Here is a 24,257-nt window from a genome sequence, read left to right as displayed (position 1 = left end):
TTTACTTCATATGTAAATTATTTATTGTTTTTAAAAATAAATATTCCCCCCCTTTCCTTCTCTTTCAACTGTAGCTAAGCCTTTCATCTTTAATGATACTTTTCTTTTGGAGAAATCCTGTCCTAATTGTTTTCTTTCCTTGCTTTGAGAAAATGCACGAAGATGGGGGTATAGCTTAGATCTATTTGTTTGGTTTTTGTATTAATTGAACTTACCGTCAGAAGCTTTGTGTTTTCTTCAGTACCATCCAGAACTGCTGTTCTCAGAAAAAAGTTAGATTGACACCTTTTTTCAAGCTGTTCCCTGCAGAGTGCATCCTGAATACTAGAGGATTTTTTATTTCTCCTCCTAAGCACAGATAATGTCTCCAGAAATAATAATGTTAGATGCTGTACACAGTTTCTTATGATGATGATAGTAGTTGAGATTCCAGGTCATTATGTCATGACCTAAGGATTTTTTTTTTACTCATTAAAAGGAAGCATGGAGTTTTTTAAACTTGTAAAACTCATTTATATTGCTTTTTCTTTTTACTGTAGTACAATAGAGAGGGAACAAACATGTTTCTCTTTTTTTTTTTTGAGATGTTCGAATGGAAACAAAATTCACAAAAGGAAATACACAGTTTATGAAGCTATCATGAAGCTATCACAGTAACTGTAATTCAGACTTTTTTATTTAGATTGTCATATGTTTATTTTTCTCTATCTGGTCATGACTTGCCCTTTAACAGGGGCAAGTGCAAAGTCCTGCACCTAGGGAAAAATAACCCCAGACACCAGTACAAGCTGGGGGCTGACCTGCTGGAGAGCAGCTCTGTAGAGAAGGACCTGGGAGTGCTGGTGGATGACAAGTTGACCATGAGCCAGCAGTGTGCCCTTGTGGCCAGGAAGGCCAATGGTCTCCTGGGGTGCATTAGGACGAGTGTGGCCAGCAGGTGGAGGGAGGTGATCCTGCCCCTCTCCTCAGCCCTGGGGAGGCCTCATCTTGAGTACTGCGTCCAGGTCTGGGCTCCCCACTACAAGAGAGAGTCCAGCGCAGGGCCACAAAGATGATCAGAGGGCCAGAGCTCCTGCCCTATGAGGAACAGCTGTGAGAGCTGGGCCTCTTCAGCCTGGGGAAGAGAAGGCTGAGGGGGGATCTGATCAATGTGTACAAGTACCTGAAGGGAGGGTGTCAGGGGACGGGGCCAAACTCTTTTCAGTTGTCCCATGTGACAGGACAAGAGGCAATGGGCAGAAACTGACCCACAGGAAGTTCTGCCTGAACGTGAGGAGGAATGTCTTCCCTGTGAGAGTGACGGAGCACTGGACCAGGTTGCCCAGAGAGGTTGTGGAGTCTCCTTCTCTGGAGATCTTCAAGGCCCGCCTGGACGCAACCCTGTCTACCATGCTCTAGGTGACCCTGCTGAGCGGAGAGGTTGGACTAGATGATCTCCAGAGGTCCCTTCCAACCTTACTGATTCTATGATTCTATGTCTAGTTTGAATGATTCTTTTATCAGACATATTGTAGTGGATACTGGAGTACTATAAGGAAAAACAACCTAAAATGCTTATCTTTCCTCATGTTTTGGTCTATTAATAGCGATCAAGTGTTTTCCTCTCAGAAAATAATATATCAAGTTAGAAAACCTAGAGGTACTTATAGGAACGAAGCCTAATGTATGCTCTCAGATAATCTTGTCAATCCAAAAAGAATGAAACCATTTTTCTAGACTTTTTAATGTGTTTTCATTCTGGTGTTTTCTTGACAGAGTATGGGTTTTTTTATAGCAGTACCTTTTTKCCATTTAGCTTAAGTTCTCATACCTAGAAAGTCTTTGCCATTGTTTCACCTGGACTTTGTTGTGGTATCTCTTACGTACTCGCATTATCTTAGCGTTGTTATGCAATGCTGTCTAAATAAAGAGAGTAGAGCTTATCAGTTTGTTAATTTTGYTCATTCCAAGGCAGTTCAGCCACTTGTAAACAAAGATAAAGTGCATTTAAATTTTTCTACTGTGGGTATAGGCTCTGATCCCACATTTGAGTCTTCCAGCACATTTTTTGAGAAATCCACAAATGTTTGGGGTTTTTTTCAAGTTGGACACAAATCTTCAAAATTTCTTAGAGGTAAATGATACAGTTCTTTGGGAGTTAGAATTTGATAAATTACCTGAAGTACTCAGCTTAAACATTTTGTGGGTATGAAGAAAGAAAAATACATCTTTGGCTAAAACATACTGATGTCTATATTGAACCTATTATTTACATATTATTGTCTATATTATTACATATTATTATTGAACATATTATTAAAATCCTTCTGCTTGCCTGTTTAGTCAGCAAGCCTCTTGTCTATCAGGCAATCTGATATACAGACTAGTTATAGGTATGTATCAGATATTGTTAAAGTAGTCCAAAGCTGTGGATTTTGAGCATCAGCTGGACTGTAACGCCATCAGGATTGACCAGGTGCAGGCATATGCAAGGTCCTATGTGCGGTGTTTTTAGTTACTTTAGAGGGTTTTTTTACCCACATAGCTTAACCTGGTCTTGAGTTCTCATAGAAATGTAAGGCTTGGAACAGCCATTAAAAAAAGAGTTATAATCAATTCCTTTTTCTAAAAGACAGTACAATGTTAGAGCGTGAAAGTAATCATTTGTTTTAGCTCTAAACAAAGAAAATGTACAGAAATAACATATGCTTCCCAAAATGTATTCCTGAGTACGTAAAGAAAGATTTTTCTGAATTTTTCTGTATAGATTTATTTTCTACTTCACTTTTCAGGAAATAAAAAGATACTGTTACACTTAGCCCAGATAGTGTCTTGATTTCAAAATACCTTTTATAAAAATGAGATTTATGCATTGATATAGTAATTATATTTGAATAAAATTAATTTTTGTAAAGAAGAGAAATAATTTCTTTGAATTTTCTGTATAATTTCTTGGCAAACTAAGTCACTGATACAAGAATGTATGACAGTTTTGTCTGTGGATGGTAAAGCATCTGTCCTACTGAAGCTCTGTTAAGAAAGTAATGCAGTCAGAAAATTCAAGTTACAATGTATCTTTTTATGAAATTTGCTCTTTCCTGTATTAGAATATACCTGAGTCTGTTTTCATAAGAATGGGGCAGTTATTTTCCAATTAACTTGCATATTTTGCATAGCACAGTAATTGTTTTAGGAAATGATGCTGTGAACATTTTTGGTAATAACATGCATAAGCAAGATGAAAACTGCATAGCAGCTGCCAGTAGTATCATAGTGAGCAATTCCATGTACATATTACAAACTGCTGTTAGGGCTTTATAATCCGGTGGTAATAAAATCCATTCTTTGCTGAAAATGATCAAAGTGACTTTCTATACCTGCAGGTTTTATTTCATGTATTTTCAAGAAATGTTTATCTGTTTTTTTATTCTGTTGTTTATTTCTTAAATTGAAATTATGTAGCTGTTGCCTAATACTGTAGAAAAGAGGTATACACTACCCCTTTTTAATAACAAATTTATTAATGGAGCAAATCATCAGCTCTTACAAGTCAATATGGGCCAAGTGAAGCTGCTGGAACAATATTACTTTATAGAACAGAAGATAAGTGTGCATGCAATACATATATGGTAAAGTACTATTTTTTACCCATGGCTTCTGCAGTTCATGTTATCAGTGACACTAAGATACTTTGTGAGGAACCTTAGGATCTAATTTGCTGAACATGCAGGAGCAGAATCCTCAGTTATATACACCAGTTAGAGTCAACAGTCTCATTTGTTTGGAGGGAACAAAGATTTCCTCAAAAGCCATTAAAGCGCTTACCAATTTCTGATAGACAGTTGTTAGCATATATCTGAATTTGTTCCACAACTGAATTTGGGAAGGACAAACCTGTTGCTGTCCAGTGTCATTAGAAGGATCTCCGCGTGTTCTTGCCGAGTATCAGTAGAGTAGCTGGGTTGCACCAACTGTTTGAGTGTGAGGGAAGGGAAGGCAGATACCAGAGCAGGACTGACTGACAGAGCACAAGTTTTATTTATGGCCTGTATAATTTGGGTGCAGTTTGTGCTTAGCCCACAAATATATAAGGCCCCAGGCTAAATAAAGTGGTTAGGAGGTACTATAACTTCTTAGTATTGGGGTAGGAACAGGTACTGTGAGGGCCCGGGGTCTCCATTTTCCCTTTTTTGGAGGTCTGCCCCCCACTGCCAATAAACCCCAAGCCATGACGGTTTGCAGAGATAACTATCCAGTCTCACCAACCTGTTGTTTTTGACAGTACAAACATAATGAAAACTTGTTTTCAGTTAGTCTGAGGTTCTTTACATCARTATTTTCCTGAGGAAGACTGTTAATGAGAGCAGCTGGATAATCCATGGTGTGTACAGATTTTTCTAAAAGTGACTCCCATCATGGGCAGGTGAGAATTGCTACTTTTCTCCAGATCTAGAACCAAATTGATGAGACCCCATGAACCGATCCAGTAAAACCTCTCTCTGGGCCTCAGAATGTCAGTCTTTTAATGAGACAGAACTTCATGAAGGCCCAGGTACAAGAGAAAATAAGAACAATGTAAGAAATTACTGTATGTTAGCTGATCTGTGTAACTTTACATGTAAGTGATCTTGCCTTCCATTTTTTTCAGTGATTATTTTGTTTTTCTCTGAGTATTTCATTTCCCATTGAGTAGCTTAAACAAGCCTATCCATAACTCACTTCACTGGAGAGAATATTTTTAGTGATTGATACTAATTCATCTGTTGCATTTTGTACACTTAAAATGTAAATGATTTCTTTTACTTCCCAGTGCTCYCAATGCTTTATCTCTGTCTGTCAGTATGAAGCATTAATGTATCCGARTATGTATCCATCTTGCAGTTTGATAGCAAGTTTCCTTGTCAAATGTTACCAGGACACCTTCACCAGGGGAAGAAACAGGAGATTATTAAAAAAAMCATGATAAATTAGCTTGATTAGTGCAGTTTATATGTCCTGCAGAGGATCTCATTCAAGAAGYTTTGTTTGGATATTTGTACAGCAGTTCTTTTATTTTGAGTTCATGTTTCCTTGTCTTACATTGGAAATGAATAGTTCTAGATAGTTCACTATCTAGAGTGAAGCAGGACTTCAGGCGGGTTCCAAATGGCCCTTGGGAAAGGGCTGTGGAAGTGGGTTCGGAGCTGAAACTGGCATCATCTTTAGGGTGTTTGCGTTGCAGTATGGTCGTGTAACTCAGGCTCTTATGGTAGCTGTAGAGAGAATATTCCCCAGAATGGCATTTTAAAACCATGGCAGTTCTAGAGATGAACAACTTTTAAAACACCAATTTCAAGTTAGACAAGCTGGCTGGCCAGCCTTGTGCATCTCGTCACTCACAGTTGCCATAATCTCCCATATTTTGTAGTCATTTTTAACATAGAGTAAAAAAATAATACTTTTTTCTGTCTGATAATTTCAAGATAATCTATATGTACACATTGAATACAAACTTGAACAGTGAAAGTTAACTACAGACTGAAAGATGTGCAAAGTTTTTAAATACCTGTTTTTTTTGCTGTGCAAACATTTTTGTATAGATTTTTGATAGGTCAAAAAAAATTGATCTTTCCTTCTTTTTTCTTCAGCGCACCAATGCCATATCTAATTGGCGTCCACTTAAGCTTAATAGAGGTGAGTAGGTTTCAGACTATCTTCGTTTGCAGTATTTGTATGAGTATTGATAAATGAGAAGTGTGTACCATAAATAATATTTTTAATGGAAAAGCTTTAGAAAGAATCCCTCATATTTACCATACAGAATTATAGAATTTAAACTTCAGAAGCTTTACTAAGTAAAAATATCTTTCTGAAATCTTACTTTTGAAGCGTTTTATACTGACATGCAAGCTGTAAATCATGATCTGTTTCTGATTATATTTCCTAGCTCTGAGTTAAATGGTTTAAAAACAATTCAGATTTTCCTAATAAGAAGAGTAGTTAGAACTCATTTGCAGTACTTGTCACTAAAAAGTCAACATCATTCTGATTTCCCAAGTAATTTATGTACCTGTCCTTCTGAAAATCTACGTCTAACACTCAGCCTACGATAACAGTCCTAACAGTAATTTTTGCCAGAGAGCAAGGGGTAACTTTTTCAGGTTTAAAAATACAACAAAACAGTAAAATCTTACCTCAGTAGCGTGTAAGTACTGGGTTATAAGAAATTGCTTTTTATCTTTCCATAACCATTTAAAGATATAAGTGGCCTTGTGTGTGTGGACTAATCATCATGCAAATTAGATAATTGATTCAGGAGCCTTACTGGGTTTAAATTTTTGTGGAAGTGATTTCTGAGGATGATGAAAGTTATTTCTGCTAAGCTCCTGAGGTAGGTTCTCCCCCTGTTCTGGGCCCCTAGCACTTTTCTGTTTCCAAAAAAAAAGAATCTTCTGTCATTTATATTTCTAAACTCTAGGYATAGCCTCTTGTTCTCTTAAGGCAAGTTCTTATGATTTGCACACATTGATCTTAATATCTTGATCAGGATCTTTTTCCTTATTCCATCAGAAAATGAGGAAACAAAAGAGCTTAGCCTAAAAGTTAAGTCCTTGAATTCCTTCTGGAATTATTTCCCGGAYGATAATATTATCTATTATTTCAGGATCATAGAGAAAAGAGTTCTGTCCTTTTTCCTGAAAGGAACAAATTATTTAATTCTTATCTGCTGGTCAACTACATTCATGAAAGACTCTTTCATCTGTTTTTCAGTAATACTTAGTATACACTTGTATCTGGAACTTAACATAAATCTGCAAATCCTACTTAAAGTTTGCTCTGTTTTTTTTTCTTTTGATTATATGATTAATATCRTATCTAATTTTCACAGATATAAGAGAATGAAACATTGTGATAACAAATCTAAAGTTCTAGTATATTTTTTAACTGCTTTACATAATTCATGGTGATCAAGAATTCATTTCTTGACCACTCTTGTATTTCAGAGGTTACCAATATAACTTCACTGTTTGCTGAAGAGGAAGGGTTTTTAAAAGCTTCTTTGAATCCTGTAACTAATCCACAAATCCTACATATTGAGCACAAAGATGTTGTCTTTGTCATTATTATCCTTTGTAAAACCATAATTTCTAATCCATCATTTTGTAATAAAAATGTACTTTAGAAGAGTACCTCAGTAAAATGCTTTTACACTATTTTTTTTTCAACAGAGAGTAAAAAATAGATCACTGGAAGATGTGGTTTTGCTAAATGTTGACACAAACACTCTAGAAACCCCCTTTAATGACCTGAACAACCTACCTAGTGAAGTGGTGAGTCTTATGGTATTTGATGGGTTTTCTTTCTTATCTTATTTGCTTGAATTACTAGTAGTTATTTTTGCCTGGTTTTGCTAACTGCAGTAAAGGGAATAAGAAAGAAAAGCGCTAACTGTAGACCTCCATATTTGAGATTTTTACCTTTCTGACAGTTGAAGAGATGCTGAATGGAACATCGTATTCCTTATTGTAAAAGTAGGATTATAATTATAAAGCTAGCTGCATTCATTAGGCATAGCTGCTTTAAACGCGAGAGTCTCTTCATCTCATCTTAATCATTATATTACAAAGTAGGCATTTCTGTCTGCCTAGTGGCATGTCTTGCAAAAGAACGAGAGAATTTTTGAAGGYAAAAAGAAGAAGGGGGCCAATTATCGGCTTCTGCTTCCCTGCCACCTGCCAGCGCTTTCCTTTTAATTAATGATCTGATGGCAGTGGTCAATATAATAAGAAATGCTTGTACAGTTGGGGTCAGAAAATTCAAGCTTTGATCTTCTTCAACTTTCTGAAACATTTATTTGTTTTCTCTAAATTATTTCAGTTTTATTTTAATCTCTTCTATCCTGCTGAGGGCTGCGTGAATGAAAACCTATACTGTTTGTCATTTGCTTTGGCAGAGCAAAGACTGCTTACTTAGAATTCTATTTGTAAATTAAACTGCAAACCCAGTTTGTCATAAAAGACATCTGATCCTTTTGAAATGACGAAAACTCTCTTTTGTCTGTAAAGGATGATAAATTAAGTGCCAGTTCTTTCTGGACTTTGATCTTGCAGAGGGTCTTCCCCCTCCTCCTTTTTTTCCTGTTGCCTATAGGGGAACATACTCTGTATATCATTTTAAACATTCACAAAATTCACTTACCTTGTTTTTTCCCAATAGAGCACTAAAAGAATATCCTTGTGAAACCACTGTTTTGATTATTAAGTTATAAATGTTCAAGTTATCAGCAATTGTTGTCAGCTCAAAGAATTTTGTATCAAAATGTGAAATCAAAGAATTACATTTTCTGAAATTGCAAATTGTAAAAACAAACTGTCTTAATCAAAGTACTATACTGACATACTATTTCCTTTGTTTTTGTTGGTAATTTGTGTGCATGTGTATATATACATGTATATATACGCGCGCACACACATGCATCCATACATATTTATGTGTGTTTGTGTAAATATGTATCTCTGTGTGTGTGGAGAGAGAAAGAGATACATATRCACACACACACACCAGAAACTAAAATCTTGGTGATTATATTGATGTCAATTCCCTTTGATTGCAGCAGTGTTAAAATCTAGAGTTTTTATAAATCATCTGATCATAATCCTCTTCATTCAGTATCATCTATATTTCAGAAAAGAAAAAGAACTTGACTATATATAAATTATTCTGATGATATATGCTTTTATGTTACTGTGTGAAGAAGTGTACACACACACATACATGTGTATATATAAAAAGTTGAAATGTGCTCTATGCTAGAACAGTATAACAAGTTCAGTAAAAAAAAAAAAAAAAAAACAGTGATTTTCTGATGTGTCAGTAATTTTGACTGACCTTGCATTCGGTGGAAAAGGTTGAGGTTATAATGTCATGAATGTACATACTTCTTGTCAAATGATAGCTAGATGTAGAATTAAGAATTAGGTATCATTTTCATAACATACTAGAGTTCTTTCAGGAGGACCTTAGAACAGTAAAAATGAATATTTTTACAATGAGAGGGATGTCGCTTGTATTTTAGAAATGCTTATCAAAATGATTTCTAATCAAGTAGGCTAGTATGAAGAAAACAGAGGTTACAGATATTCATACATTTCAGAATATGTATTCTCCTTGGGAAGAATATATACATGTTACTACTATTAATGTTAACAAATGTTATCCAAGCATGTAGGCTGTACAGTAAATTTAAAATATTCTAATATGTGTTCCCGTATGGAACAYAACAGAATAACTGTTCTATACAGTGTAGCTGCAGAATTTTATTTGAGGATCTTATAATGAAAAAAACTTTAAATGTGAATATCCCCATTTCTTTCTCTACCTCAATCTGTAAAACGCTTTAATTAAWGTAGTTTAAAGAAAAACATACAAATACAGGTAAAAAACGTGGAAACAAAAGACACCGACAACATCCATGTCTTGGCAAATAAAATGACAGCATATTTGTCCTTCTCTTTCATTCATCGGGGACAATGCAACTGCTAACATCAAGGTTAAAATGTGTAAAATATAGGAGTGTAGAGCAAAAATGGTAGGTTAAACTTGAAACATAAGARCAGGTGTCAAAGGTGAAATATTTAAACCTATATAAACCTATATAAATAAGACTTTTAAGCATATGTAAAAGTAATAAGAAAGTAATAAGACTTATGATCTAAAAATATAATAAGCACAAGTAGCATTGAAGGTTTTAAAATAGAATGAAGTACTGAAAATATAAAAGAAGCGGTAGACTTACCATCCCATTGAAAAATAGATTCCTGATAGATTAGCAGCCTAACAAAACAAAATATTTTCAAAGGATATTCCAGAACTGTTYCTTCTGTCTGAAGCAAATTGAATAATTACTTTCCTGATCAATAAGCCTGATGATAGTGTTCTCGTGAATAGGTATATAATAGTTTACCTATGTGTAGTAATATGTCTATTCAAATGCTAAAATTACGAATTTTGTCAAAAAACGTTGCTATATGATATTGTGTAATAAACTGTGTAATAAATTAACTGAGATTTAAAAGGCATTTTAAATCATTCACTAAAGTTTTAAAATTATAGTTACAGGCTAGATGACTTTCTATGCATGTGAACTCTATTATTCTGTCAGACTGACCAGTGGTCTTGACTGTTCAAAGGTCAGTGGTCACAGTTGTCCTGAATTACCAGTCCTTTTTTCATGTGGACCCTCTGCTGCGTTGCATGCTGTAATCTTCTTAATGGCTTCATTCCAATATTCACACATAATATTTTAGATTTATTGACTGTTAGAAATACTACCATGCCAGTAGCAGTTCCGCTACTCCTAAGGTATTTAAAATTGGAAAAATAAATCAGTGCAAGACTTTCAGGTATCCTTTGTTTTCTTAGAGGAGGAGAAAAAAAAAACTCTTTTTTTCTCTCTTCTGACAAGAACACTTGTTTTTGGATTTCATCATTTCACTGTGGATTTGTCTATTATTTTTTAATAAAAAAATGAAAATAAGTAGCTACTTCTGTGGGCGTAAATTTCCTAATACAATAATACATGGGCCACCACTTTAATTTCCCTTAGAAAAAGGGAATTTTTACTAATGTTATAAATCAGCATGTACTGTAGACACTTACAAATTCATAAACTTTGAGCCTGATCCTGCAATGCCTGCTTGCACTTAGCTCTGGCAAAAAGATTACAGTCCTTTGTTCAGAGATGAACACTTTCATAAAAACTTGGAGAACTGAAGGCATCATCTTTAGCAACCAAGTCCTATTTGTTTCAGAGTAGACTTTAAGTAGCACTTCTATAAATATATTCTTCCTAAACCAATAGTCTCTATAGGTTTATAGTATCTTCTGTATTTGTTAAAAAAAAAAAAAAAAAAAAAAAAAAAAAAAAAAAAAAGGGAAAATCAACATAGTGGTTGAACGATGTGTAGCATTTATAGCATATAGTGCATACACACTAGGGAGACAACATAGAATCCAAAAAAAATTTTTTTTTTGAGTTTTAGTTTAGATTCTTTAAGTTGCAGTATTTTAACAGCATAAATTGGGGTATAAACATTGCTGCCAGAAAAGTAGTCTGTAATTCATTTAGAAATTCAAACAGTTGCTCTATTAACTAATTACTGGGAGTGCAAATCACTTCTGAGAATACAGTGATTAGTGGTATTGTAAAGAAGTTACGGTCAAAGTTTAGGATTGCAACTGAAAAGATTTGTTGTAAAATTAAATTATTGAATTTATAACGTATTTCAATCAAAAGTAGACACAAATATTACCAACGTTTTAGAAACAGTAGTTAGCAATATTGGTATTACGAGGCAGTTCATATTGAACAAATCTTTAGTCATTTGAGATTCTATTGAAAATTCTATAGAATTTTAGAAAGTAGATGGTAGAATAGGTAGATTTAAAAATACAACTGGCTTTGAAAATATTTGTATTTAAGTAGATGTTTTAATCTTGGTGAGTATTCTGGTTAAATACTGAAGGTCTGGATGAGATAGGTGAATTTTATGTGTATAGATAATGTCAACTATGTGGAAGCTTTTTCATTAACGATGCTGATTTAAATTGTACCAAGTTCCATTTTGTTGTGAAGTTTTTATGTTACCCGTCTGTGCCATCTCTTCTCACTCACTTTTGAGAGTGAGTTTATTTTTATAGTGACATGATTTGATGGAGAACAATGAAAAGTACTTTAAAGCATAACGACTCCCATTGATGCTGGGGAAATGGCTGGATATGTTTCCTCGGAGCTCTGATAGTCGCTGGGGTTTGCATGTGTGAAAATATTAAGGATGGTTCTACAGTCCTTAGGGGACAAATCTTTTGACTTCTACGGGAGGGGAACATGGGCAGACAGGCAGGGGAGCACGAGTGCATTGGCCAGGACTTCAGTGTGGTGACTGAGGCTCTGGGGAGCATCTTGGAGAGCACCTGCACGTAGCTTCCACCTAGCCATAGAAATTGCTTGTCTCCTGTGCGTCCTTTTGACCTTCACCTTTGCTTTATCATTTTTCCTCTCCCTCMCTCTACTCCATGTTATCTTAATAGGCTTTTTCTCAAGAACACTGTGCTATTAGCACTTTCATAGAATAGTTGGAGAGAGCTCTTCCTGTCTTTTAGCATGGCTTCTTGAGAGAGGCAGAAGTTGGAGGAACTTTCTCTGAACTCCAGCATAGCCTTTCTGAGGCAAGAACTCCCTCCAGGTTGGCAGCATGTTACCATATTTCCTAACTGTGTTAAAACATGATTAAACCATGGAGTATGTAGCATTCTTGCATGTATTTGTGCTAGAGCATCCCTGCCTTCAAGCTGACAGTCTGTTGGGATGTTCTCAATGTTATTGAACTAATACCTTACCAGAAAAGGCTGTCAATACTGTGGTGGAGTGGGTGATTTATTCTATCCTGTTACTCTCTTAAAATGAATTTGGCTAAAGCATCCTGGTTAACTTATTTATTTTAGGGTACATAGAGCCTGCCAGATCTGAAAAATCAGAGTATCCCATTTTCCTTTACATCTCTCACTTTATTTGTACATCTTCTTCATCTCCTCTTATAATCTGCCGTAGTTTCTCCAAACTCATCATTTTTTAGTGCACAGCGCAGCATCGTTTCTTCCCCGCCCCCCCCCACCAAAAAAAAAATACACCAAGTCCTGTTCCTTGGTCCTTCCTTGGTCCTTTTGCTAATGTTTGTGCTGTGTCCTTACCTCCAAAAAAGATGCGTAGAAAAGTGTTGATCAAATATTTATCTATGTGTAAAGAAAAATATGAATACTGATTATCATAGAATGAAGTTATGTGTAAATTGAAGTGATGATACCTCTTCCGTAATAAATCATCTTTTTTATTTTTATTATTTCCATTAATACTTGACCATCAAAAGCTTTGTTGAAATTGAGTTACCAACCCAGGAGCGTGTAAACTATTCAATGTTGGTAGAGCATATGCTGAGCTAGGAGACTTACCTAACACACAATTTGCAGAGGGATTTGATTCAGTCACCGGGGAAACTGAGACCAGAATATAATAGATGGGTTGCTGCAAAATTATGTCAGCCAAGTAGGGCATTACTGCCTCTTTTGTTGGAATGTCCGAGTAGCTGAATGTCAAGAATGGTCATGGACTTGATTATAAAAGTTGTCTTTTTTTCACATCATTATTTACAATGTGTAATTTACAAGAATTTCTAAATACAAGAGAGAATTTTCTGCCTAGAAAGTGGAAATCTACTTTAAGGGGGAAAGAAAGTTTGTTCATCATGACAAAGATAACTGATTTTAATTTTGAGAGTTTTTTTTTTTGACCTTATTTTTACTTTAGAGAAACTGAACTAACATTGATGGGCTGATTTGACTTATACAGAGGATGTGTACATTTATTTCCCTTGGAATTAAACCTCACTTTTAATAACTTTAAAATAATCATACAGTACAGAACAGAGAAAGTAAAATGACAAGCATTTATTTTTTCAACCTTGAACTGCTTAACTGGTTTTTGTACTGTGAATTGTCCTTTTTTTTTCTTTTGAGATGGAAGAAAAAAACATAAATGAGCATTGCTGTATGCTTTCCATGGGCTAAACGAATCAGACTCTAAACTTTTATCTAGATCTATGGAGCTTGGATATAAATTGAAAAGATCAGAGCTGTGGGGAAAAGACCTATACTGTAAAGGCCTTTCTGCATAGATTATGAACATCATAACTCAGTAATTTTTTTTCCAAAACTATAGTTATAATTGGACCCAATGGGGGTCTCTCTCTTTGATCAGATCACAGTAACTGTGACTTTACACTGGAAAATGTCACTACTGTGAAGGTTTATCACCTGTAGAGCTGGTCTTTTCTCTGATGCCATGTTCAGTTCTCATTAGCATTATTCAAAGTTTAGTTGTTAATTAGGTTGACACTTCAATTACAATCATCATCTACAAGAACAGTCATGACTGCTTGCATAAAGAAACAAAAAGATGCTCTCTCTTGCATACATTTCTAAAAGAATGAAAGTTGTTTTGGTAATATTTTGTGCTTATAATGTTCTGCTTAAAGAGTTGTTTTAAATAAATGTTACCTCTAATACAATTTGGTGACTTAAGTATTGCCTGATTGGGTATATTACAATACAGAGGGATGTGAAAATATATATTCAGAATAGAGCTGATTTATCTCTCCAGATATCCATCATGATCAAAATTAGGATCATGATACTTGAGTATTATTCCACATATCTTTACACAGGACTGTRATAACGGCTTTTCTCCAAAGCATCCTTAACAAAATAATAGCCATCTAAATTAATATTTATCATTCTTTTCAGTTCTGTATAATCAGTAATTGCTATTTGAAAAGTAAAACAGACCTCCATAAAAAAACCAAAAAGGTGTACTAAAATACAGTATTTTTTTTAATGCAATTGCCTTATAAGCATGTTGTTTTTTCCTGTTCATGTGTTTTATCCATGAAGACAATTCTAGAAGCTATTCACCACTGAACTAGCACAAACTTTTCTTAGCTAGTCAACAGTGCTAGCAACTAATCCCATGGTGCTTGAGAAATGACGTGTAATAGTAATTCGTCATTAAAAAAAAAAATCCCTTAAAATGAGTAGTATGTGAGCATGAGGAGTCCTTAAAAATATGCTTTTGTAGCATAAATGAAAAATAGCCAACTGAATTCATTGAATGCAAGKAGGTACATGTTTTGATTGAAAAAAAATTGCAGAAAAGTGGCTCACAAGCAGTTTATTGTAAAATAATTAAGCTTATTTATGTCAAGAGGCCTTGGGAAAAAAAGAAGAGAGCATAAACCAATTTGCATTAGCACTCTACCACCATCCCCTGCTTTCATTTCAATTAACAGACCAGCAGGTGCTCTTTGCAGTTAAAAAGATAAGCTATCAAGAAGGAGGATGAATTTTTGGCTGACCTGTAGACACCATGGTTTGCCTGTTGATTGGGTTCATACCTCGCTGTACCAATTTCTGAGGTGTTAATTTAACTGTTCCGCTCTGTCATGCAGGTCTCGGCCTTGAAAAATAAACTGAAAAAGCAGTCTACAGCTACGGGTGATGGAGTAGCAAAGGCCTTTCTTCGGGCACAGGCAGCACTGTTTGGATCCTACAGAGATGCACTAAGATACAAACCAGTAAGACCTCTTCTTTAATTCTTTTTTTCTTAATTCATAGCAACATAGACTCATTCTTTTGAAAGAAAAATACATAATGCTTTATCCCAATCATCTGAAGCATTTCAAGGAAAAAAATTTAAATTTTACTTCAAGCTGGTGGTAACTTGGCAGTTTAGAAGATACTTTCACCTCCTGATAGTTGTACTGAAAAATAAATGCATGTCCATAGTGAACTACTTTCTTATTTGTATCAGTGATATAATAGACTAAATATAAAATCAGATTTTATTAAGAAAAATGCTTACACAGCTCACCTTACTTAAGGAAGTGAAGAACTGAAGAGGCTGTGCCATTTGGAGTCTTGGTCATTTTTCCCCATATACGTCTCGAGACTGCTTTCTTTGAAGCCATATTTTTTTTATTTCCTAGTAGTAGCTAGAGATGATGAGTCAAACACGCATCTTTTCTGTAATGCACTGATTTTGATTTCAGCAAAAAGTTACAAGGAATGAAAACCCAATCTRTCTCATCACAACTTCAGAATTTGTATTTCCAAGGTTTTGCTGGTACTTGATAGATTAAGATGTTACAGGCTTTCATCATTTCTGATTTATAACAGTCAGTGGCACATATTGAGCCTATTAGAGATAAAATAACTTACCAGATAATATTGAGAGATTCATTTCAACYGTGAGCCTAAAACAATTTCCTATGATATTTGCAGACCACTGATACTGAGTTCCATTTGATGAAACGCATTGAGATGATATTGACTGATTGAACTTCTCATAATTTGATATTTTTAATGTTCATTTCTATATTCAGACTGATAGTCAGGTTTCAGAATAGTTAAGATAAATACTGGTGTTTGGTAAGAGAAGATGATCCTTGATAGAGGTGGTAAATACACAAAACTAGTTTGTGCATGTGTGTGTGTTGCAGGCAGGGAGGTGTTCAGTTCTTGGGTGAGGAACTATACTGCATTCCTTGACAGAAATGAATAGAATGGTTTATTAATTCCAGGTGAGACCTTTTCTTAGAAGAAAGATACTGAAAGATGATATGGGAAGGTCTTTCTTCTACCCAGGCAGTTCTTTTACAAGCAGTGTTTTTGACTGAGAGCATTTTAAACTTCAGCTGTCTATGTAATTGACAACCATTCTTATTGAGAGGAAAAGCAACCCATGCAAGAATGAAGAAATGTTTTAGGGTTTGGTCCAAATATTTGTGTTTAGTAGTCATTATAGTTCTCATGTGATAGAGAAAGCCAGGTTGTGTAGTGTATTGAAATGACTGTACCTAATTTCAAAATCTACGTAGTCCAACACTGTATGAATTTCATTAATAGATCATTTCAACAAAACAGATAGTTATTTGTTCCATACAGGCATTACCTAATGTTGCTTCAGAAGGGGTTATCTGATTTGTACCTTGGTCTGAAGGTGAGGACACTGGTCAGTGTCAGCTCATGGCAGTTTGTGTTAAGAGCTATTAAGACATTAGGTGTCTTAATCTACATGTGATATATGTGTAGAATAGTGTCACTCTGGCTGATGTCCTTAAACTCCATTCTAGTCAGAAATAGACTGGAGTCAATTCTTTGTGTTTTAGTAAATTTGAACCAAACGTGCAAGTACTCTGGTTAGTATCTCTGTTGAAGTTATCTCTGGTTTTAGCTTACTGCTTTCCATTGCAGTTTATCTGCCGCCATTTCTAATATCTGCATTTCCACTGTATTGAGACTAATATGCTGTGTGTCATTTCAGTTGGCAAACATTTGTCRGTGACCTTTACAGTCTTTCTTTCTATGTTATTTTCTTTTGAATATTACTATTTTTTGAATCCACTAGTTGCATATAAAGGAAGATATTTGTGAAATCATTTTAGCCTGATGGTTTATTTAAGGTAAGTTATTTCAGAATATCTTGACATGCAGAAGCCTGCTGGCAGATATGAGCATACCTTGGATTGGTATCACTTGTCCAAAGACCAGATTTGGGGGGGAAAAGAAAAAATCAGAATGTAACAGTTATTTTGAGCACGAGTTATCACTGTACTTACTTCCGGCTGTATTCATATTATTTTAACGAATGTAGTATTTTACRGAGTTTTTATTGGTATAGGAAGTATTACTAGAAACTGAATTTCCTGCAGATTAGTAGTAACTGAGGTGAGTTGTCTCATAATGATTTGATTCATTTTATATGAGCCATTTGAATTCAGTTTAATGCTTGTGAATTTGAAGGTTCAAAAATATCAAATCACATATGACTGTATTAGCACCATTTATTAGGAGTCTCGGAATGTGTGAATTACTCTTGCAAACTAAGTTTGTTGTCCTTCATTTTGGAGTCTATGATGGTAGGTCTAATAAGGAAATCTAAACCAAAAATGGACTCAAATAGTATTCATGTAGAAACTTTGTAGGAGTTCATGTAAATAAGATTATTTTCTATATACTTTTGAAATACTTTTGCTGTAAATAAGTTTGTCATATTTTAAGGATCAAGACCTGAGAGGTTTGGGGCCATCAATTTAGGATCACAAACATCCTTACAAAAAAAAAAAATAATGTGTTTGGGTAGTTATGGCTTGCTTGTAAGTAGAAAAATATGTTTAAGTGAACTGTTTTCCCTGGAAAAGATTGTTCTGAATGATTTTAAGTTAAAACATAAAACAACTATCATTAATATTCACATTGAGTAAAGAACAGCTTTGATAGTGTCTGTACTCATCCAACACTTCTCCTCACTCCAAACGCTGTTCGTCACCCTGAACACTCATTCTGTGCAACTGTTTGTTTTCAGCAGAGGATAGATTCTCTTTGGTATAGCAATATGTCTTGAAAAACGTCTAGCGGTTATTGAAAAAAATATGATTGGTGAAATGGAAAATGGGAAGCTTCAAGGGTCTTCAAAGGAATTCATGGAACTGCAAAAGACCATATGGAAAATTTAACTACTCTAATGCAGACAGGAAATAAGGCACATAAGAAATAAAGGTGATCATAATTTTTTGTGCAATAAATGATAGTGAAAAATATTAATCCAGTAATAGTTTCCAAGAAAAGTGGAATTAGTTGTTTTGTATGATTTAATTGTGGCACTGGATTGAAGAAAAGAGATTGTCAATTTGATATAACTTCCAAATGTATTTTTTAAGTAATAGAGAAAAGCTACGTTTATGTTACCAGGTAGCATTGTACAGATTGGATCTGTAGGGTGAAATAGTACAGTTAGTGCTGAGGGCCTGACATGAACAGCGCAGGCGTTTCCTGGGTTATTCTTTGGTTCTTATTCAAGACTAGAGTTGTGTGCTGAACACCGATGACCAGCTGGAGCTCATTTTCTCGTGCAATTTAATCCAAAAGGAATCCAGTGCATGCATGGTAGGTGGGAATGACTGAAAAATTAGCTTCAAGAAAGCTCAACACTGATCTACTCCAAAATGATCATATAGATGCAATGAGTGAAGTAATATATACGTGCAAATATATGTCTCCCTTCTCATTTTTCCCCTTAAATTCTCCACTGTGAATGTAGAAACCCCATTCCAATCTTTTATAACCTACTTTGTTATTTTACCACCTCTCTGAGATTTTGATAGTGAAGAAAATAGAAAACTAAACAAAATTTCATCTTTACTTACTTTTTCAATGTCATTTGATGAATGACCAAAAATAACGAATATATTCCAAACTAAATTTTGTTGGTAGGATAATGACTTACAATATCTTTGTATATGGTGTCATTCACGTAGAGGACTGCAATCCAGTTTGATGCTTTGAGCCAGCCACTTTTCTKCCAGGGGAATTTGCATCAACCTTCAGGAGTCTCCAGTGATGTGGAGCTACTGTAATGGCAATGAGGCTATTCCAGCTCTTTGCTGTCAGCTCTTCACGTTGTGTMGGAAGGAAAGGGGTCAGTCAGCACATCCTTGTGCTGCCACAGTTACCAGCTGCAGGATGAGCCGTGGTGCAATTTGCAACTTCAGTGATGATAAATAGCTTTGATCAAAAGCGTCTGTCACTGCTGAGACATTACAAGRGTCAGAATACTGTGAGGTACATACTACTTAAACCATGCCAATGTATATGTAAATTCAAATTATGTTTAGTGCGGATGGTCACATTAGCCCTGAACCTTTCGTTGCTCCTATTTTCATTAGATCAGCATTTGGGAGTTTAACATCGAGTAACATCGCATATTTCAAGTTGTAGAATTGCGTGCAAAGGTGAGAGTTATATCAGATACAAAGAATTCAGTTGTGCAGTTTATATCATTTGTCAGTCAGCATATGTACAAGATTGTATTTTTCTAGCTATTTTACTCTGCACATTCTTCATAAGTAATTTTTAGGTTCCATCCCCTTCTTATTTATATCAGATGAGAGCCACAGCATGAATCAGATATTTAACAATGCTAGGGAAAACCAATGTACTCACACAGATCCTCTGGATAAAAGCAGAGGCTAATAATTTTCTTCCATTAAATATATACAATATAGTCAGTTAATAAAACACTATTATGTATGAAAAAAAAATTCTTACACTGGCAGCATTCCCACTGACAAGCTATGCCTGGAGAGAGAAGGGTAGGTAAGAACGGTGAAAGGGAAAAAAAAACAAATATAAAAGTATTCTCTGTGACGGAGATTAATTTTAACAGCATCGGGAAAATAAGTAAGGGATAAAAAATTGTTTCTCTTAAGCAGCAAACACCAGGAGGAAATTCCAAGCGTATAAATACATAAAGAAGCAAATTATCTTCCTATAAAACACATCTAGGAAAAGATTAAGCAAGATTATAGATTTAGTTCTGTATTTCTAGATTTATTTTCTACCTTTGAAAAATTGTATTTTCTTCAAGAATTAGCCAAGAAAAAGATTAAATTGTAGAAAAAAAGTTACCTCCTCTTTTGGGAAGAAGTCCTCAAAGCTATTGATATTGATACAGAAGAAGAAATCCCAGGATAATTTTGTTTTAAGTCATGATGATTAATCATTAAGCGTGCTAGTAGAGACAGGATAACTTCCATCTTGAGTGCAGTATGACTTGTCAGACTTCAGACTAGTTTGATTGAATGCAAACTGGAATGCTTTGGGTCAATATTAACCTTATTTTAAGTAGCAACATCCACTTTACAACAAATGCAGATATGTATTCTATAGGCAATAAAACAAGAAAATACAAATAAAATTATTAAAATAGATATTTTAAGATTCAGAATGCACTTGATATATGAGTAACGATTGYTTATACTAGGGTTTCAGAATTAAACCTTTTGAGGACAAATACCTCTTGAAGTAAAAACTGATTTGTTTGCCTTTTCCTGAAGAACTAGACATATTTGGTAAAAAAGACAGTAATAGAAAAAAAAATCAGATGCCCAGGATGTGGTTTGTGTTTAGATACGGAATCACCTTGTGTAACATCTGTTATGACTCTGTTGTTACTTCCATAAATATTTTAGGTTGCATGCTAAGAGTCGTATTTTAAAATTTGTATTGAGGACTAAAGTGGCCATTACAGAATATAGGTTTGTGTTCACAGGAGCGTTAATGGGGTTTAATTGTGACTACAGAAGGTATCAGCTCATCTAAATCTTTACTTACATAGATTGCAAGACCAAATGAGAAATATATTTGTAATTTTTGTCAGCACCCTTCTGAGTGGAATCAGTATTTAAGTCATACTCAATTATTCACTTGAGCTGTATCTCTGGATGTCATAACAACAGCTGAAATAATCATCTTTGTACTTCCTTCTACTATTACTAGAGGCTCTGATTTTAAATATAGGAGTTTTAATATAAAAATAAGAACTATTTTTTAATATTTTTTAATAAATAATGCAAATGATGTAAAACTGAAAAACTATACCTACCGTGTACTCTTCTTGTAATATGCAAGAGCTACTACATAAAACTGTACTAAATATGGTGATATTACCAGTAGGTGCTGTAAGAGCATTCTTGTGTTATAAAGAGATGAATATATTTTCTGAAATAAAAAATTCAAATGTGAGTATCTATTACCGTTAAATATCATTCAGATTTAGAAGCACAAACATACCTTCTAATCTAGATTATTTTTCCTTTTAAAATTAGCACACAGATTTAGCTCAGTGTTTCATGTTCCACTGAGGTCTGTATAAATAGCTTGCTTAAAATGTGAGTGCAGCTTAGAGGAAGAGATTCCTGCTGTGTATGGCATCCTCTGAAAAGGGAGGAAAATTCTAGAGCAGCTGTTGTTAAAAGGACAGATATCTTGTTTGGGCATAGATTGTTTGGTCTGAGTATTAGCTGTCTGCTTTTCAGTATAGAGTCCCTACTGRGTTTTGATCGAACTTGTTTTGAAAGTACATTGTAGATCAATACTAAAGGGGCTATTAGATGGTGTAGTAGTTAAATATCCGTAGAACATTCCTTCAAAAATTAGAATTTCTAAAGGTACTCAGTTATGTTTGCAGAAACACAAGTATGTTATATGCTTCATGTCAGGAAACTTCCAGAGCTAATTTTGTTTATACTGAATAAATTTCATTTTTAAGTAGCACTTCAAAATTCTGTGTGTTTACAGTGTTAATCTTGAAGATTTTCAAAGCAGTTTTATTTGAAAAACAATTTTGGTGTTCAGCATATCAAACAAACAGGAGTTAATTTTATTGTTTAATGAGATTTCAGTGAAGTTATAGCAGGTACCCAGAGCAGCAAGTACCTGCCATTTCAAGTTTCTTTAAGTTTCAGCGCATTTACTCATTTTTATTTATTGAACAAATAGGAGCTTTAAACCTACTTTTAGTTTAAGACAACTTTAATATGAGTAGGTTTGAATACTGTAGAGGGTTTTTGGATGTGAACCTTTTATATATCTAAACATGTTTTCAGTTTGAAGAGTAGCTTTGGTTATTCTGTTTCTGAATTGAGCTGGTAAGGGAATAGATGCACCAGTGCATCAGTGCTTACTAGATACTTGGGGCATCCATGGAAAATAGAGTATCTGGAAAATATCACTGACCATGCAGTAAAAATGTGTGTTGAGCTAACATTTTCAGGACTGCTGTTAGGTGACTCAAGCAGAAGTGCCACCAAGTAAAGCTCTTTGCGATCCCTTCTGGGGCTGATGTGAAAGAGAGAGAGTATGCCTCTTTGCTCTTTTACTGGGATATAAGTTCTTTCTGACAGACATCCCRTGTTTTTCCAAGACAACTGTAGTGGAGGCATAGGTTAGGTTTTATTTTCCTGAATAGTGTATCTCGAAAATAATTTTCTCTCTTTTCTCTTTGGTCCTGAGCTTCAACTTTCATTGTATGACATTAGCCCTCGTCTAATCTCCACCCCCAAAACAGCTTCTTTTCTTTTTTTCCTAGAAATCATTTATTTCAGTAAAGACATAAATAAATAAGGAACTTTTGATATTGGCCACCTTGACAATTTGGAAGGATGACTGAACTAAGAAGAGTCTGCCCTCCAGCACACCATGTTTTGCACCACTGTTTCTGACTGAAGAATATTTCATCTGTTTTGATGTACTTTTAATTTGCTAGGTAGCTTGAGGTCGTCTGCTTAGGACGTCTGCTTAGAGTCTTTAGGAGCTCCAGGGTGGCTCATGCAAAGTGAGTCAGGAAGGCAATGTCATTTTCAGGTCCCACAAACATTTCAAACTATTCGGCAGATGATGTATGCAGATGCATCACATGCTGTATCTATAGTCTTTGGAAGCTTTTTGTGGATAAGTAGTAAATGGAGTAACTTGAATCCTTGTCCTGAAGACTTGATCTGCACCACACTATGTATTACATCTAGGAGGGCTTGCGTATTACACCGTTCCCTGCTACACTGTGGAGGGGGAGGGATTGCATTCAGTAAGCTTCTAGCTCCTCCATTGAGAATTCTTTGTGAAGATCTGCAATTCTATAAAGAAGTAAGAAAAGAATATAAGACTTTTGAGAACAAGTTAGACATGGATTTAAGTGCTCTGCTGGGTAGGATTGGACATCTGTGGGGTTTCAGATTCTTTGAGTTTGGGTGTTTCATTAAGATAACTGAAATCTAATCTTCGATATGTCAAGATGCGCAGGAGAATTTAAAAAGGGAAGCTTTTGATAGTATCAGAACAGGGTTTTTTTAAACATGATGTGATAGTGGTTTTACTGCAGCATTGTATTGGAGTGAAGTCTCCTTTTCTGGAGATACTCAAGGCCTGCCTGGGTGCAACCCTGTCTAACATGCCCTAGGTGACCCTGCTGAGCAGGGAGGTTGGACTAGATCTCCAGAGGTCCCTTGCAACCTTACTGATTCTGTGATATCTAAACCATTTGAAAATTGGTATGATGTATGAAGAGCATTGGTAAATGATATAGAGCTTTGCAGACAAACCCGCTTACAGAGATAGCATTCAGAATACACTTTGTGATATTCTAGAGGCATAGAACTGAATAATACACTAGAAYGATTAAAAAAAAAAAAGTGTTAAGAAGCAGGTGGAGTTCAAGTTAAAGAGGACTAGAAGCAGAAGGCATGGAGATGGACGTAAGTAAGTTTGTCTTCGAAGTGGCTAACAGTTTGAGTCTGACAAGATTTTTGTTTCATTATAGGTATCTTTGATCTTTTATTCTGTTCTTTCAAATTGTCTTTTACTCTGGGTTTTTAGCTTTTGGGTAGTAAAATATTTTAATCCTTGATTCAGGTCTGGCCTTTTGTTGGATTCCAAATTTTCTTAGAGACCTATGATAGTTGTTTTTAACCTGTAAATTTTATTGGTTTTATACACTTCAGTGAGAGACATTTATGATGAAATTAGTTCCCATCTCTCAATCGCTACACAATCCTTTCRAAGTTCCTATCATTTTTTCAGTTAAGTATAACAATTTCAAGTTTTTATCAAAAAGCATTGGCAAAAATAATGGAATTTAAGAGAATGTTCTGTAGTAACTTCCTGTGGTCTGAACAGACAGATAGCTACTTTTTAAATGAAATTAGGAGATAACATAGGAATCAATTATATTTGTTATAAATACTGTTTTCATTAATAAATTCTTCCACAAATACTGGTTTTTCAGTGAAAATGTATTTATCTTATTTTATCATCAAAATGTTTTGAAGCAGGATATTTGGTAAAGGCAATGCCTT

The 24,257-nt window shown here is 34.9% G+C and overlaps 1 protein-coding gene across 1 annotated transcript in view; it reads left to right on the top strand.

Moving 5' to 3' along the window:
* The window catches only part of DENND1B (DENN domain containing 1B), a 190,310-nt gene that overhangs the window by 127,897 nt on the left and 38,156 nt on the right, over nt 1-24,257 (top strand). The window contains exons 14-16 of the mRNA XM_085312946.1: nt 5,607-5,652; nt 7,188-7,289; nt 15,018-15,143. Coding sequence (XP_085169072.1) covers nt 5,607-5,652; nt 7,188-7,289; nt 15,018-15,143 — 274 coding nt within the window. The remainder of the gene's footprint in view (nt 1-5,606; nt 5,653-7,187; nt 7,290-15,017; nt 15,144-24,257) is intronic.

Source organism: Rhea americana, unplaced genomic scaffold (assembly GCF_003343005.1).
Source record: "Rhea americana isolate MKP2758 unplaced genomic scaffold, rheAme1 scaffold_371, whole genome shotgun sequence".
Lineage (NCBI taxonomy): Eukaryota > Metazoa > Chordata > Aves > Rheiformes > Rheidae > Rhea > Rhea americana.
Note: the sequence above shows the minus strand (reverse complement) of the source record. Positions and strands in the feature narration are given on the sequence as shown.